This window comes from Protomyctophum parallelum (genome assembly GCF_964188405.1).
Source record: "Protomyctophum parallelum genome assembly, chromosome: 10".
Lineage (NCBI taxonomy): Eukaryota > Metazoa > Chordata > Actinopteri > Myctophiformes > Myctophidae > Protomyctophum > Protomyctophum parallelum.
In genome coordinates, this window is record NC_139704.1 from 4178393 (window position 1) to 4193653 (window position 15261).

Here is a 15261-nt window from a genome sequence, read left to right on the forward strand (position 1 = left end):
AAGTGCATTACCCAACGGAAACACATTGGTGTCAATGACAAATACTTCTAAGTCCAGGCCTTTTTAAAAGCTCTGAGGATGCTACTAGATGTCAACTGAACTGAATTATGTTACATTTTAATAGTTTGGTTTCATCAGTTCAGCACGTTTTGTGACAACTTGTCTGTAACCTCTCTCAATACAGAGATGTGGAATTGGGACTCGGGGATGTGCTCTATTCACCATATTTGCCTTCCACAAATCCTGCACGCATTCCAGATAAAAACCAGACTGGGTGTAATTCAGCAACATTGCATGCATAAGCCCTGTTGGAACTATAAAAGGATGTGGGGCAAAGTTGTTAAACTTGATAGCTGGGACAGGCTTAACAATGCGCATAAACTCCCGAATAGCCCTCAGTCATTTCGCTGTGCATGTGTTTGAATAAAACGTGCTCTGTTAGTGTCACATTTACCTGGCATCTGGGATAGGTAAAAAATGAAGGCTCGTCCACACAGTTATTGACTGGCAGTCAACTGTCTTCCGTGTTTTGTCTTCCGTGTTTTACAATTTACAATTACAATTTAGGCATTTAGCAGACGCTCTTAATCCAGAGCGACTTACATTAAGCAAGAACAAAAAAAAGCATGGGAATAGATCACATAAAAACATTCATCAAGAAACATGCGTAAGCTAAGAAAGTAACAGTGGAATATCTATATAATGAAGCTATACATATAAACTATACATCTATACTACTATGCTATACATATGTACTATGACGTGCTATGACTACATACAATGCAATTATAGTGCTGTCTACATAACATGCTATAAGTCTGTGTCAAATGCTATCTAAGTCTACAGAAATGCTATCTAAGGGGGGTGGGGTAAGTGCTATGGGCCACGATGGAGTCTGAAAAGGTGGGTTTTCAGACTACGGCGGAAGATTGGGAGTGATGCTGCAGTTCTGACTGCAATGGGAAGTGCATTCCACAGTTTTGGAGCCAGAAAGGAGAAGAGTTTGGGACGTGTGGAACTTATATATTATCCCATTCTGACCGGGCACCCATTTTGGTGTTGGCATCATGTTATGCTTTAGCTATTGAAAAATAGCAGATCTACAAGCTCATATCGCGCCACCGAGTGGCGCGATATGAGCTTGTAGGTCTGCTATTTTTGAAAAATCGAAGACACTTTTAGAATCTGATCTCAGGTCAGAATGGGTTAATAATGAAACTGTCAGGATGTAATAGACATTTTTAGAATCTGATCTCAGGTCAGAATGGGTTATTCATACATAGCTAATAATCCCGGTTTCATAAAATAATAATAATAACAATGCGTTCCATTTGTTTTGATTCAGTCATTGAAGGAGCCATCGCAGAGCAACCCTTTCTCCCGGGTCTGGTGGTACCGGATGTTCCAGTACTTTGAGGAGAACGTCAAAGGCATCGTCCCTCGGAACTATCAGCTGCCGTTCACATGGCGAGCGTCGCCGTGGGCGCGCGGCGTCATGTACAACAGACTGGAGAGTCTGTGAAGACAGTCCCCCCTTACCTCCTCCCTGCTCCACGTGAAATGGAGGAAAGATGTCCCCCACAGTGGCAAATGTCTCCCATGGAAAGATGGCTTTGTGACACTTTAAGCGCTGTCCTTTCTTTCCTCGCTAGTGCTCAATAGACACATCCCTACCTAAATGGATAGCACTGTGAACTCACTACTTTCTTTCTTTAAAAACAAAACAAAAAAACATTTTCTCTACATTCGTCGCTCTCTTCCTAAGTTCCTGGTGGCATTTACTTTTTTTCTTTTTTTTTTTGAAAACGGCACTAATCAATTAGTTTTTCTCCTTCAACCCTTGTTGCAGGTCTGCTGCTTTGTGTTGTAGATTGAGAAAGCATTTCAAACTGACCAATTTACTTTCACTCTTATTCAGTCAGGCCATATGGACTTTGAGTTATGATTAATTTGTTGGAAGGTTCTTATCCAAGATTTATTTCATTCAAATTTACGTGAAACGTTTATTTAATAACCAAAAATGCCATAATCAGTTCCCTTTTCCCTTTTTATAGTGAATTACTTTTGTAAAAACTTGCTAAAAAACAAAATTGAAATGCAAAAAAAAAAAAAAGAAAAGGAAAAAAAAGATTTTTCTAAGTACTCCGACTTTATTTTTCAAAAATGAATGATGTCCAAAAACAGAAGATTTTTTTTTAGATTTTTACCTTTTTCAAGATGGAAGAACTGAGAGCAAAATAATCTATCATTGTGTACAGCATTATTCCAGTGCCTTTCCTTATTATAGCTTGATTGTACAGTTCAAGTCCGTTGTCTTCGTGTCCCTCTGCTTTGTGTGTGGGCTTCGTCCACACCGTGGCTCAGGGGTAGGGATGGGACCATAAGGAAATTACATGTCACCGTTATTGTGGGCGAAAACGATTGCGATTAAACAATAATATCGCCATCATCAAAAAATATGCTTAAAACTTTACAATGCCACTTTTGCCAACTACCAGAAAACCCCCAGCATATCCCCTATTCTGGGGGGAGGGGGGGGGGGGGATAGCCGATCTACAAAGCCCGCAGCGTTGATCATATAGAGCTGCTACTTTTGTGGAATCGATTTGTGTATAGTGGGGGAAAAAAAGCATACCGAATGTGCTCTTTACATGTTTTTATCAAGTATAGAGGGTTTAGCTGGTACTGATTTTGCAGCTCAACGAAAGCTAATTTATCCTAGTAGGTGTTTGACGGAGGACAATTTCACAATATATGAATACAACTATCGCGAGCGTTCTTTTCGCGTCCCGTCCCTACACAGGGGGGGGGTCTTGTGTTCCTCTACTTTGTGTGGGGTTTCACACCCTGGGTGGAACCCGACCATAGCTAAACAGTCTTGCTCGCATGAATGTAAGAATAATTAAGCCAGCCTTACCAGAAGATTGGTCTTCTTTCCTTCCCAAAGTTAAGTAACATAGAGTGAAATGTCCTGTTTATTTATTTATGCTTCGGGGGAGTATCAGTTTGAGCTTGGGTTGTCATTGTCCTTTAAGATAATTTGACAATTTCTTTTTATATATATATATATACATTTTTATCTACGTACTTTTGTCATTTTGTGACCCTACTCAGACAGTTCTGATCTTGTGTCCTCTCGATGCTTAGAACCTCGTCTTTGCTGCTGGTTTCAATCGCGCTGTTCATTTTTATCCCATAACCACTTTAACCCCTGTTATACTTTGTTGACCCCCGGGGTCCCACAGGGGGTCTTTACTTGGTCTGGTCCCGGTTGTTCTCCCCCCCCCCCCCCCCCCCCCCCCTCTACGCTAAATGTTTTTGCCGAATGTTTATTCTTCACCTCTATTCGCCTATTATAATATGCCCCAGAATGAGGATGTTAAAGTTTATGAGCATACTGGGAAACCCCAAAATTTCTACGAAACTGCTCCCGTCCTGGATTTTGTACATCACTGCAGCAACTCTTAAGCTTAATTTATACTCCCCAATGTGACACTTCTTCCTCTTAGATCTTTTTTTTTTTTTTTTGGCTACAACATTACTACGGGGATTTACTCAGAGATACTCCCCCCATATTTGACCTCGACTGGCCTGGTAGTCAGTGAATCAACGTTGGTGATCAATGCAGTCCCCCGGCAGAATGTCTTTTTAGCATCCTCTGCTGCAAAATGTCCTCATTTTAACTCATCCATTGCGACGCCACGGCGAGTTTACACTTTTGCGGTGAACTTTGTCATTTCGTAAATATTATGTAGCAACCAAATGTCGTCCTCGTTTTAAAACTGAAGCGTCGGAAGGAGCATGCTTTTTTGGGAAGGTTCGTCGTACTGTATGCTGTGTATAGCTGTGGTTGTGTTTGTCATGTACTACATTAACCATGTTACCGTACGGTTTCGAAGGCACGTCTGTCTTGTATGTTCAACATGCCTCATAAGTGCAATGCTAACTCTGGACCCGCCATAGCATTAGCGAGTTCTCTACTAATGTAATTAATGACATTGTATTCCCTATTTTACTACAGTTTAGACAACGGTATGCCTGGTCAATGAGGAAATACACAGTTCCTCACACATAGCGCTGGAGAGAACTCGCTAATGCCATGGTAGCAGACCTAGTGCAATGCCAAAAAAATATAACCACTTGCTCGTGTAATTGGCCAAATATACTGACATCGATAAGTGGGCAGCATGTGGCAAAGGGCTGGCCAAATGTATTAACATGCAGAGAGGAAAACAAGCTTCCATGAATGTGAAACTGTCTTTTGTTTATGGTCATATAAGCACACTTTGCATGTTAACATTTTGCATCTCCTATTCTTTCTTGAACTGATGACTGAATTGTCTAAATAATAATAATAATATTGCTTAAAAAGTGTCAAACATGTCATTTCATAGCACTTTCTGACGTGGAAATCTCGTCCAAAGGCTAAATTCTTGCTCAAATAATTGATGAAATCAACTGTGTTGACCAATACGTGCAGCCGAAATTAGCCCAAGTTCTCTTAAAAATTTGAAAATTAACACAGTCCCCCCCCCCCCCCCCCAAAGAAAACCTGCATACTGTATGTGAGAAATGTCGTTTTTTTTTTTAAGTTGAGTGATATGGGAGTAACGGACTGGTTTGACCACGTCTCGTGTAAGCTTGTGAAACGTATATATATATATTTTTTTGTTTTGTTTTGTTAAGCCATCGACTGTAAAAATGGCTACAAGCTCTTTTAGATTCCTTCCTGTGTCCTTGTATTGTCCATAGCATTTCCGTGTCATAAATCAACTGCAGCTCTCTGGAGTCAATCCGACTATACTTGGAACATCTCATTTTGGTTCTATTCACACTGACAGTTCAAAATCTGATTTGTAGCCTAAGTCTGAACACCAAAACACACTTTTTTGTGTGTGTGTGTGTGTGTGTGTGTGAGAGAATCAGATTTGAGACCCATTCCTAAAATGTTTTGAAATGCGACTCAATCCCTGTTTTATTCTAAGGACATCTCTTTCTGGACACTGAGGCCTGACTTATACTTCATTGTAAGACTGTGTCGCTTGGCAAAAATAGCAGATCTACAAGCTTTGTAGATTGCTATTTGTTTTGGCACCGTCGGAATAGTACTTAAATACAACCCCTGATCACTTAATACACAATAACAGTGTGGACGGTCATTATTCAGTCCTATTAGATCAGATTTTGAGAAACCAATCAGTTTTTTTCCTCCGTGCTGCACAAGGCCTTAGTATGAGCTCTGCATGTTCCTGCAAACATGAGATACTGTACCTTTGATCCAGGGCTGGGCCACATGTGTCACTAAACATCGCTGTTGTTGGCACAGAAACCTATCTCCATATTTTAATGCTCTAACTTGATCACACTACAGCGTCACACAAAATATCAAAAGCAGCAGATCGACAAGATCTTTGGACAATTCTCAGAAGCGCCACGTACGTTTCGAGCTTTTGTGAAAATTGTCTAAAAAAAACCCAGGCTTAACCCATTCTGACCGGGCACCCATTTTGGTGTCCGCATCATGTTATGCTTTAGCTATTGAAAAATAGCAGATCTACAAGCTCATATCGCGCCACCGAGTGGCGCGATACGAGCTTGTAGGTCTGCTATTTTTGAAAAATCGAAGAGCGACTGACATTTCTAGAATCTGATCTCAGGTCAGAATGGCTTAACCATACGTCACAATGCAATATTGATGGTGAGGGTATCAAAATAATAGTGCATGCATATATCGGCCCAGCCCTGGCTTGAACGTTTCATGAGAATCAGGGCAGGGATGTACAATACAGTCCGTCTCTACTCGGCTTTAGGGGACGTGATCCGGAAGGTCGTACTGTTATGATGTGGAGTTTGCCACGTTTACAGTTATCTCCTGTAGTTGCCAATCAAGCTGGAATCTTATTTTAATTGTTTGTTTTTTTCCCACATATTGAATGTTTATGTCATACCGTATGTCATATTTCTCTGTGAATCAGTTTGTCATTTTTTGTGTGTGTGTGTGCGCATGTGCGCGCGCGCGTGTGTGTGTGTGTATACCAGATGTTTGTAAAACTTATGATAGATAAATGACAGAGTATTCTGCCGATTTAGGCTTTTGAATAAAAACCTTTTACTATTCAGTGTTTACTGTTGTGGTCTTTATTCAATATCGTCGCTGCCAGGTGGAAGTAATCCAAAGCTATATTTTAAAAACCTGCGACATGTACTGTTAGCTTGCAGGTTGTCTATTTTCACTACTTTTTGTATGACACTCATAAATGGTAAATGGTGCATTTATATAGCGCCTTTATCCAAGGCGCTTTACAGAGATTGTGCATTACATTCACCCATTCACACACCGATGGCAGCGGAAACCATGCAAGGCACCAACTAGCACATCGGGAGCAATTAGGGGTTTAGTGTCTTGCTCAAGGACACTTCGACAGTAGCCTGACCTAAGCAGAGACATTTCTGGTCTAGAGGGGCGGGTCGCGCCTCAGAAATGCGCGCACCCTGATTGGATCTCATCGATCTGTCCGTCACCCCCGGCCCCTCCTCTCCCCCCTAGTGCAGCGCTACGTCACATCATTTAGAGCGACGCCCACCTGGAAGGGTTGACTCCCACTTTTAGACTGGTTCAGCCCACGGCTTTTTCCAGGCTTTCATCTTTCGCGCAGACGAAATGAAAGCCTGGGTATCGAGGCTACTTCGACAGTAACTCTGGGGGAGCCCGGGTTCGAACTGGCAACCTTACGGTTTCCAACCAGGCACTCTACCCCTGAGCCACTGCCGCCCCTCATTGCATGGTGACGACGAAGCAGGGCATTAGTTTATGAAAATAAAGTTGAAATTATATGGAGAGGTTCCTGCCCGACACCAGCGATATGTTATCAAATAACCCTTTAGGTGTCTGTCTGTGGTTGGAAAGTAATCGAGTACAATCATTCATCAAGTACTGTATTCGCTTACAGTGATGTGTTTCCATATTTTGTTACATCGAGACAAGCATTGCACTTTTTACTGCACTACAATTATTTGTCAGTTTTGTCACCATAGTCACTTTGCACAAATTGCACTCATTGTTACAAAACAAGGTTCAAAGTTCAACTTTATTGTCAGCAATACCAGTTACAAAGTAAAAGGCACATGGAATTCATGCAACAGCTACAGTTGTATGAATAATGAACCCATACAACAGCTACAGTTGTATGAATAATGAACCCATACAACAGCTACAGTCTAGTGTCAAGTAATCTATGTACAAGCCAAGTTGCTTAAAACTATATCTAAAACTAAAACTACTGAAAAGTATAAAATGTCAGGTACAAAAAAAATGCAGAAAGCCATTCCATTTACCCCAGACATACAGTATGGCCATAGTCTGGGCCTTGTAGTGTTCAGTGTCTAATCTATTCATAAGTCTGATGGCGGAAAAGAAGAATGTGTTCCCTGGTGAGGCTGAGAACGTACATTAAAGGGACACTTTGTGTGGTTTTAGATATTTTAGATTTTAGTGAGCCCAGTGTCTCTGATATCATGGACACTGGGCTCACTTCCTTCCTGGAATTCCCAGAATGCTTTGGTGCACTGCTCCTCCTTGGGGATAGGGGGGGGGTGCTGTCTTACTGAGACAAGAGTCCCTCTATTTCTCTATGCACTTCTTCCCCACAGTGGGAGGATGATGCCATGGTTGTCTGTCGTCTGACCAGCAGATGGCGCCATGGACTCATTTTCAGACCATAATCCCTTCCTTTACAATTTACAGTGAGTGAGTTCACCTCGCAGGAAAGAAATGTGAATACTAATTTAATTTGGTTTGTTTATTTTGGTCCCCCATAACTTATTCAACTTAAAATACACAATTATTAATCACAGTTCATGTGTGTATCATAATAGACAAAGGTTATGTATGGGATGAACTTTGACTTACAGGCCTGCCCCCCATTTTGTTAGATGAATAATCTTTGTAGATTCCTTTGTGATTACACTATATTTGGATTGAGTGCTTTTATTTGTTCACAATCGTGCTTCTATTAATGGCCCGAATATCACTCAACTCATTCACAGATGAGCTGATTTTGGCATCATGTTTGTTTTTTTCCTTTCAGACTTGGAAGCGTGTTGGGAATAACCAACCACACCTCCAAACTCCAGTCTGACATTTTTTTTTTAAACCCATTCTGACCGGGCACCCATTTTGGTGTTAGCATTACGTTATGCTTTAGCTATTTAAAAATAGCAGATCTACAAGCTCATATCGCGCCACCGAGTGGCGCGATACGAGCTTGTAGGTCTGCTATTTTTTTTTAATCGAAGAACGACTGACATTTTTAGAATCTGATCTCAGGTCAGAATGGGTTAATCAGACCAGTGTGTGTCCAGTGGAAAACCTCATATGAATCTGATCTCAGGTCAGAATGGGTTAAGCAGACTCTGTACCGTAGGCCAGGTCTTTTCAAAGAGAGGTCCGGGAACCGGGGTGCATAGGCTACTTAGTTTAGACTAGTCATTGGTTAGACATGGGTTAAGGTTAGGTTTAGGTGTGCTGCCCCGTGGGAGGCTAGGTTTAGGCCAGGGTGAGGGTTTGAGATAGGTTGTACGGTAGTTGTAGGACTAATGACTGGTCTAACCAATGACTAGTCTAAACCAAAAACTGTCTAAACTAAGGACTGCACCCTAAGGACTAACCCTAACCCTAACCCTAACCCCGGTAACCCCCTGGGGTCATTGACGGGGGTTCCAGGGCCGTCCCCGCAGCCAAATTAGTTAAGATCACTTTAACCCTATTTTATACTTTGGCTATTCAAAAATAGCAGATCTACAAGCTGTGTGTGGTCATGTTTGGTCTGCCCTTACTGTACATTTGGTGTACAGTCTGTATGGCCTGGCAGACGGCTAACAAAGTTCCCAATAAAGCTTCAAAAGGCAGTGACTTGGGTTAAATTGTAAAACTGCACTACAGGAAAAAATAGAAAACACAACATTGGTGTCATATACTGTACAATCATAAACCAAAACATTTGTTATTTTTATGCATCACACAAGATTACAAAAAGAACATGTTGTACTCACTGTATTAATTGCATTCAACAAATCAAATTACAAAACATTTTAGAAAAGATCAAACCAACTTACAAGCATATTGCTTTAAGAGCCAAGATATGCTTCAAGAGCCATAAAGTTTAACAAATAACACACAAACTTATCCTGTCCAAGGCCTGAGAGAAATAAGGGTTAACTCAACATGCAGTGAGAGAGAGCTCTTGACAGTGTGCTGGCTTGAACTGAATACTGAACTGACTCTGACCAAACTAATCACCTCATTAACTATACCCTGGTGAGGCTGACCAGGTGAGGAGAATTACTAACTAGATAAAGTGCCAATCGGCACAGGTCTCCACCAGGATTCTTCCTCAGCCTAGTGGGAATATGCGTGCACAGTTTCATCGCAATCGGACGCTGCGTTGAGGAGTTGTGGCCATTTGCTACTCCTGAAAACTGTAGGAGCCAATCGTGGCCAATCAGGATGGAATATGAGAAATCAAACAAACCTGTCTTGATCACATGACTATGGAGATCATGTGTACCGATTTGCGTGAAATTTGGATAAAATGTGAAGGAGTAATAATAGAAAATGTGTTTTACATATGTCGGCCTCCTGGTGGCGCTATAAAGAGCAGATGTGAAAAATTCCAGGCAAAGGTTTTTCCTTGGCCTCTAGGGAGTTGGCATACAAAGTTATCCACAGATCCGTGCAGTCAGAGGTAAAAACACTTTTGGGCCAGTTATAGCGCCACCTTGAGGCTGAGTTGAAATTGTTCATGTGGCATTTCGTCCTCGGCCTAGTGGGAATGTGGGTGCCCAATTTCACGGAAATCCCGCGATGTGTTCATGATTTGCAGCATTTAGTTTGAAACTGAGCACACCTGTGAACTTTGGAAGCCAATCTTAACCAATCAGGATGGAGTCTGAGAAATGTGAAAGACCGGTTTGGTTGAATGGCTCTAGAGAGACCAATTTGCGTGATGTTTGGACACAATCTGTAGGTGTACTGTGCAAAAACTTGTTTTGCACAAAGCGGCCTCCTGGTGGCGCTATAACAGGCCGTTGTGGAAAGTTTGGGCCAGAGGTTCATGGTTGGCATCCAGGGAGTGTGTGTGCAAAATTTGGCATCGACCGGGTTAACGGTGGCCGAGATTAGCTGCTCACGGACGGACGGACGGACACACGGACGGACACACGGACGGACGGAGTGCAAAACATACTCTCCCCCATGCCTTCGGCTGGTGGAGACAATTAGGCTAAGGAACATAGGTCTCCAATACACATAAAAGGCCTAAAGGTGGCCTAAACCACACAGAAAGTAAACAGCACAATGATGATGATGAAGAGCCTGAATGGACAGAACGTGAGTGTTTGAAGTATTATTATTATTATTATTTTTTTTTCTTTCTACTCCACTACATTACATTTGGCAAATATTGTACTTGTTACTCCAAAAAACTGCCTCAAGAAAATACTGGACTTTTACTTGTAACTGAATAAATGTCTACATTGTGGTATTGGTACTTTTACTCAACTACAACATCTGAGTACCAGCACTGCAATTTACCATCATTGGTACCATCACCGTTGCACACGCTGCACATAGGACATGATACATTGCTAATTATAATAAGATAGTGCTTTGACCCATGATCTCAACAAAAATGGTTGATGGTTGTGTAGCATCTGGTACACTTGTAATTGCTTGCCCAAAGAGCAGGAAGACCTCTGTCTGGTGGAAACCTCATAATATGGCATATTATGTCCAAAACTGTTACTTTTCAGGATCCAAATTCAAAGAAAAGTTCGAGCTTGTGGATCTGCTACTATTGACGTTTTTGTGTGACGTATTTTTATTATTTTTATGTAATAGGCATTCATTTACGGGGGGAAAAAACAAAGGAGATCAGAGGTTTCTGCCCAACAGCGATGAATTGCTTGCTAAAAGAGTCAGGAGAAACCTTCCAATTTGTTTTCGTGAAGAGAAGCTTATTTATTATCTCTGTAAGGTCTGGGTCCTCTCGGCTCACTCAAGTATTCCCTGGCACCGATGGGTAGATGTTGCTGGCCTGGCTACCTCGCCAAGTCCAGCTCCCACACATCATGCACTGCTGAGAAAGATGATTCTGAGCTCAAGCACCCTGCAGTTCCAAGCAATGTCAAAACGTTCTTAATTAGGCCAGATAATTCTCGCTCAGTCTATAGTTCAGTGGTTGCCAAACCTTTTTCATGTCATAGACCCACCCCAAATTAATATGCATTTGGCCTCAGGACAGACAGACCTGGATGTTTGGATGTAATCTATCATCTCCAAAAAGATTATACCTTTCAGGATTCTTTATCAAAAACAGCAAAAGTCGCAGATCTACAAGCTCAAGCTTCGAGCTTGTGGAAACACTACTTTTGATGCTTTTGTGTGACGCTATATAGTATTATCAATAGACCGTTAATTCACAAAAAAAACCCACAAAAAGTTCAAATGTGGAGATACCGTGAGCGGTTTTTTGCCCGACAGCAACGATATACAGTACTATGCTTTACTAAACAGAGTAGACCAATTTTTGTTCTGTCCTCATTCAACCCTTTTCAGCATTCCAGCTGATTTTCCAATTCAGACTATAAACAGATTTGCTACTTATTAACAGTTATCATAAAGCACACTGTTTCAGTGGTGGAAAGTAACTAAAACTATGTACTGATGACGTACTAAGTTGATAACATTTTGAGTTCCTTCACTTGAGTATTTTTCCAGTTTTTGACACTGTAAATACTGGAGGTAGAACTGGTAATGCAAAAGGGTACGCCAGTGACGTACGAGGAGCAGAAAAGCACAGTGGGGGAACGGCAGTTTCGCCGTATAGACCGTGACGGTCTATGACTTGGCGATGTGAACTGGCGCACATTTTCTGCCCATCTCAAACTTTCCCTTCTCGATTTTTTTGGACAGGGCGGCAAATTTTAGTTACAAGTTACTTTGTAGATTTAGATTCCAAACACATGAACCAATTATTGCTGCGTTCACATAGCCTGGGTAAACCCACTCCCCCTGCTGGACAACATTGGAACACATGGAATCAGGCAAGACTAAATATTTTAACATTGATGCCGTCTGTCGTTACCTTCGCCGGTTCTGGCTGCCGTGACGTCCTGTTCCGTTTACCGTCCTGCTCCCGTCCACTAAAATGAAGTCCGGTTTGCCGTCTATACCTGATTCCATGTGAACGCAGCATAATGCCCTATTTTAGATTTGTAGATCTGCTATTTTTGAGAAATGTGAGTACTTTTACTTTGGTAATGTAAGTATATTGTCATGCCAATACCTATGTATTCATACTGTAAGTCTCCGGTACTCCTACTTTGACTTCAGCAAAACATTCGGAGTACTTCTCCCCAACTGTATACACTTTGTTTCTCAGTATTATATAACCGTACCGCAACCTTGTTTTCACCCTAAAAAATCTAAAGTAAAACAATAAAACCCAATGCAAGATCATAACGGAATGACAATATTTCAAACCAGGGCTGTTATTTGAGCTCCCCTTATACTTACGATATGCGAACAGGCGGCCAAAAGAAACAACAACATGATTTATGGGTTAACAAACGGCCACACTCTATTCTAAGCAGTGCAGCGGTGTGGTCTATTCAGAATACCATACATAGTATGTGATGACTGAGTTCTTGGAGAGGCAAATAGAAGTTTTGTCTATTAATGGACGGCTTTCGGTGTGTGCGTGTGTGTGTGTGTGTGTGTGTGTGTGTGTGTGTGTGTGTGTGTGTGTGTGTGTGTGTGTGTGTGTGTGTGTGTGTTTGTTTATGGGGGGGGGGGGGGGGGGGGGTTGGAGGGTGGGTTATGGGAACGAACTTAAGCATCAGAAGTGCCCTGGGAGCAGTACCCACTCGGGTCCCTCATTAGTCCAATTGACCAGACTTGTAGTGTGCCTGGACTGGGCAGCTAGCCTTCTAGAGTTACTTCCAGTAGCCTACTGCTCTGCTATATTTAGCCAGTATAGACTGTAAATGATAGATTGATGGATGATGGATGGGTGGGTGGATGGATGGATGGGTGGGTCACTGTGGGTGGATGGATGGATGGATGGATGGGTGGATGGGTGGATGGGTGGGTGGATTGATGGTAGCCGCAATTTGCAACTCTAGATTTTTTTTACAATGGGTTGAATCTAGAGTTGCAACAAGCTCCGTCCACTTCCTATTCATCATTTTTGGTTTGTGATCTGCTTGTCTTAAACGACGTTAAACTCACCAACATTGCAGCTGCAGTCCAAGCTTGAATTATCCTCTTTCAATCTGCCGAGCTTGTTTTTCATAAAAATCCACCGTAGAGATGTTATGAGATACTTTCTGTCAAGACATCCTCTGCAAGTGATTCTTTTTCTAAGTGTTGCAGTTTGGAAGCACTCGTTTTTGTTAACGGGCCGCGCTGCTGCCTCCTGCATTATGTGGAATTTCGAAACAGGTGGAATGCAGGGCCGTTCAGTGACGTACGACGAGTGCTTCCAAACTCCAGCACTTAAAAAAATAATCACTTGCAGAGGATGTCTTGACAGAAAGTAGCTCATAACATGTCTACGGTGGATTTTTATGAAAAACAAGCTTGGCAGATTGAAAGAGGATAATTCAAGCTTGGACTACAGCTGCAATGTTGGCGAGTTTAACGTCGTTTAAGACAAGCAGATCACAAACCAAAAATCATGAATAGGAAGTGGATGGAGCTTGTTGCAACTCTAGATTCAACCCATTGTAAAAATAAATCTAGAGTTGCAAATTGCGGCTAGATTGATGGATGGGGGTGTGAATGGATGGATCATGGATGGAAGTGAGTGTAATGCCTCATAAATGTGTCCTACAATCAGTGGTATAAAGTAACATGTACATTTACTGTACATAAGTGCAAGTTTGAGGTACTTTTAACTTTACTGGAGTAAAAATAAAAAACATGCATTAATCTCTTCAGCCCAATAGCCGATCTGCAAACACATAATGTGTTGCGATGCAATGCACTGTGAGCATTGTAAATGTGGGAACCTAGGTGAATGGTGCACCCACTGCACCTGACTTAGTCACATGACCACCAGCAGGAAGTATAAAAGTGTGTAGTCCCTCCCAAAGAGTCACAGGGTGAAGGAAAAAAAGCATGGTAGGACAAAATGTTTGTTGCCGCTAAAACTGCTACTGGCTTTTGTTTGTTAGTCTCTGTCTTCAAATGAGGTGCTCTGTTGCTGTGTCTAGAGACCTGGAGAATAGATACTGCAGGTGAAACAATATACATTGTATGCACTTTGTGTCTGTGTAGGCTACTTAAATGCAGTTTTGTAATATTGTCTTTTCTTGTAGCTGTGTTGCTGTTGATGTCCCTATCCCTGCTGCTGCTGTTGCTGGTTTTATTGATCTTTGCATTCAATGATTTGAATGCAGTGTTTGCTTATGTTTTACTACTAGAGCTGAGTGTTTTTCCATTTCCTTAAGGGTCCAGTCTATACATTTCTTGACAAAGTAGCTCATAACGTCTAATGTCTACAGTGATTTATTTATTTAATGAAACGCTTTACAGATTGAAAGGGGATAATGATTCAAGCTTATTGCCCTATGCTGCAATGTTGCTGAGTTTAACGTTGTTTAATACAAGCAGATTGGAAATTTCATTTGGATCAATGGGCTGTCAATGGAGAGTATTGCAACTCTAGATTCATCCCATTATAATTTATTTAAACAAATCTAGTGTTGCAAATTGTGGCCAAGTGTAACCTTGTTCAAGGCATCATGGTTGCTCTGGACAGTCTGCTTGATGTTGGGCCTCACAAGTCTTCTGGCTGCTCTGTGTTTTTCAGGCTTCCTTTTTGAACTCCTAGACCTAGTGGAAGCTCTCACAGGACTGGCTTTGACTGAACAACTGCTTTATCCGTGTGATCTTGAGCTCCCAGCAGCAGAGTGACTACCAGACAGGCGGCCTCCTTAAATATTTTTTTTTATCCCACGATTTTGTAACTCATTTTTCACCCCTGTCAATTATCTAATGTGATCCTGGGGCTCTACACACCCTCCGCCAACCTGGGGAGAGCAACAGACTTGAACTTGAATGTCCAAGTCGCTCCTTTACATCTGACAGGGGGGAGTTTCCCTGGTTGGACGTGGCCGTGGAAGGTACAAGTTATTCCAACCAGTTCCTTTCCCCTCCATCAGGCGCCCCGGCTGACCAGGGGCAGGTAGTTTAGAGAC

General features: G+C 41.9%; 1 protein-coding gene across 1 annotated transcript in view; it reads left to right on the forward strand.

Annotated features, from left to right (window-relative positions):
* The window catches only part of sgms1a (sphingomyelin synthase 1a), a 72120-nt gene extending 67585 nt beyond the window's left edge, over positions 1-4535 (forward strand). The window contains exon 8 of the mRNA XM_083775630.1: positions 1346-4535. Coding sequence (XP_083631756.1) covers positions 1346-1522 — 177 coding nt within the window. The 3' untranslated portion in view covers positions 1523-4535. The remainder of the gene's footprint in view (positions 1-1345) is intronic.
* The last annotated feature ends 10726 nt before the right edge of the window (positions 4536-15261 follow it).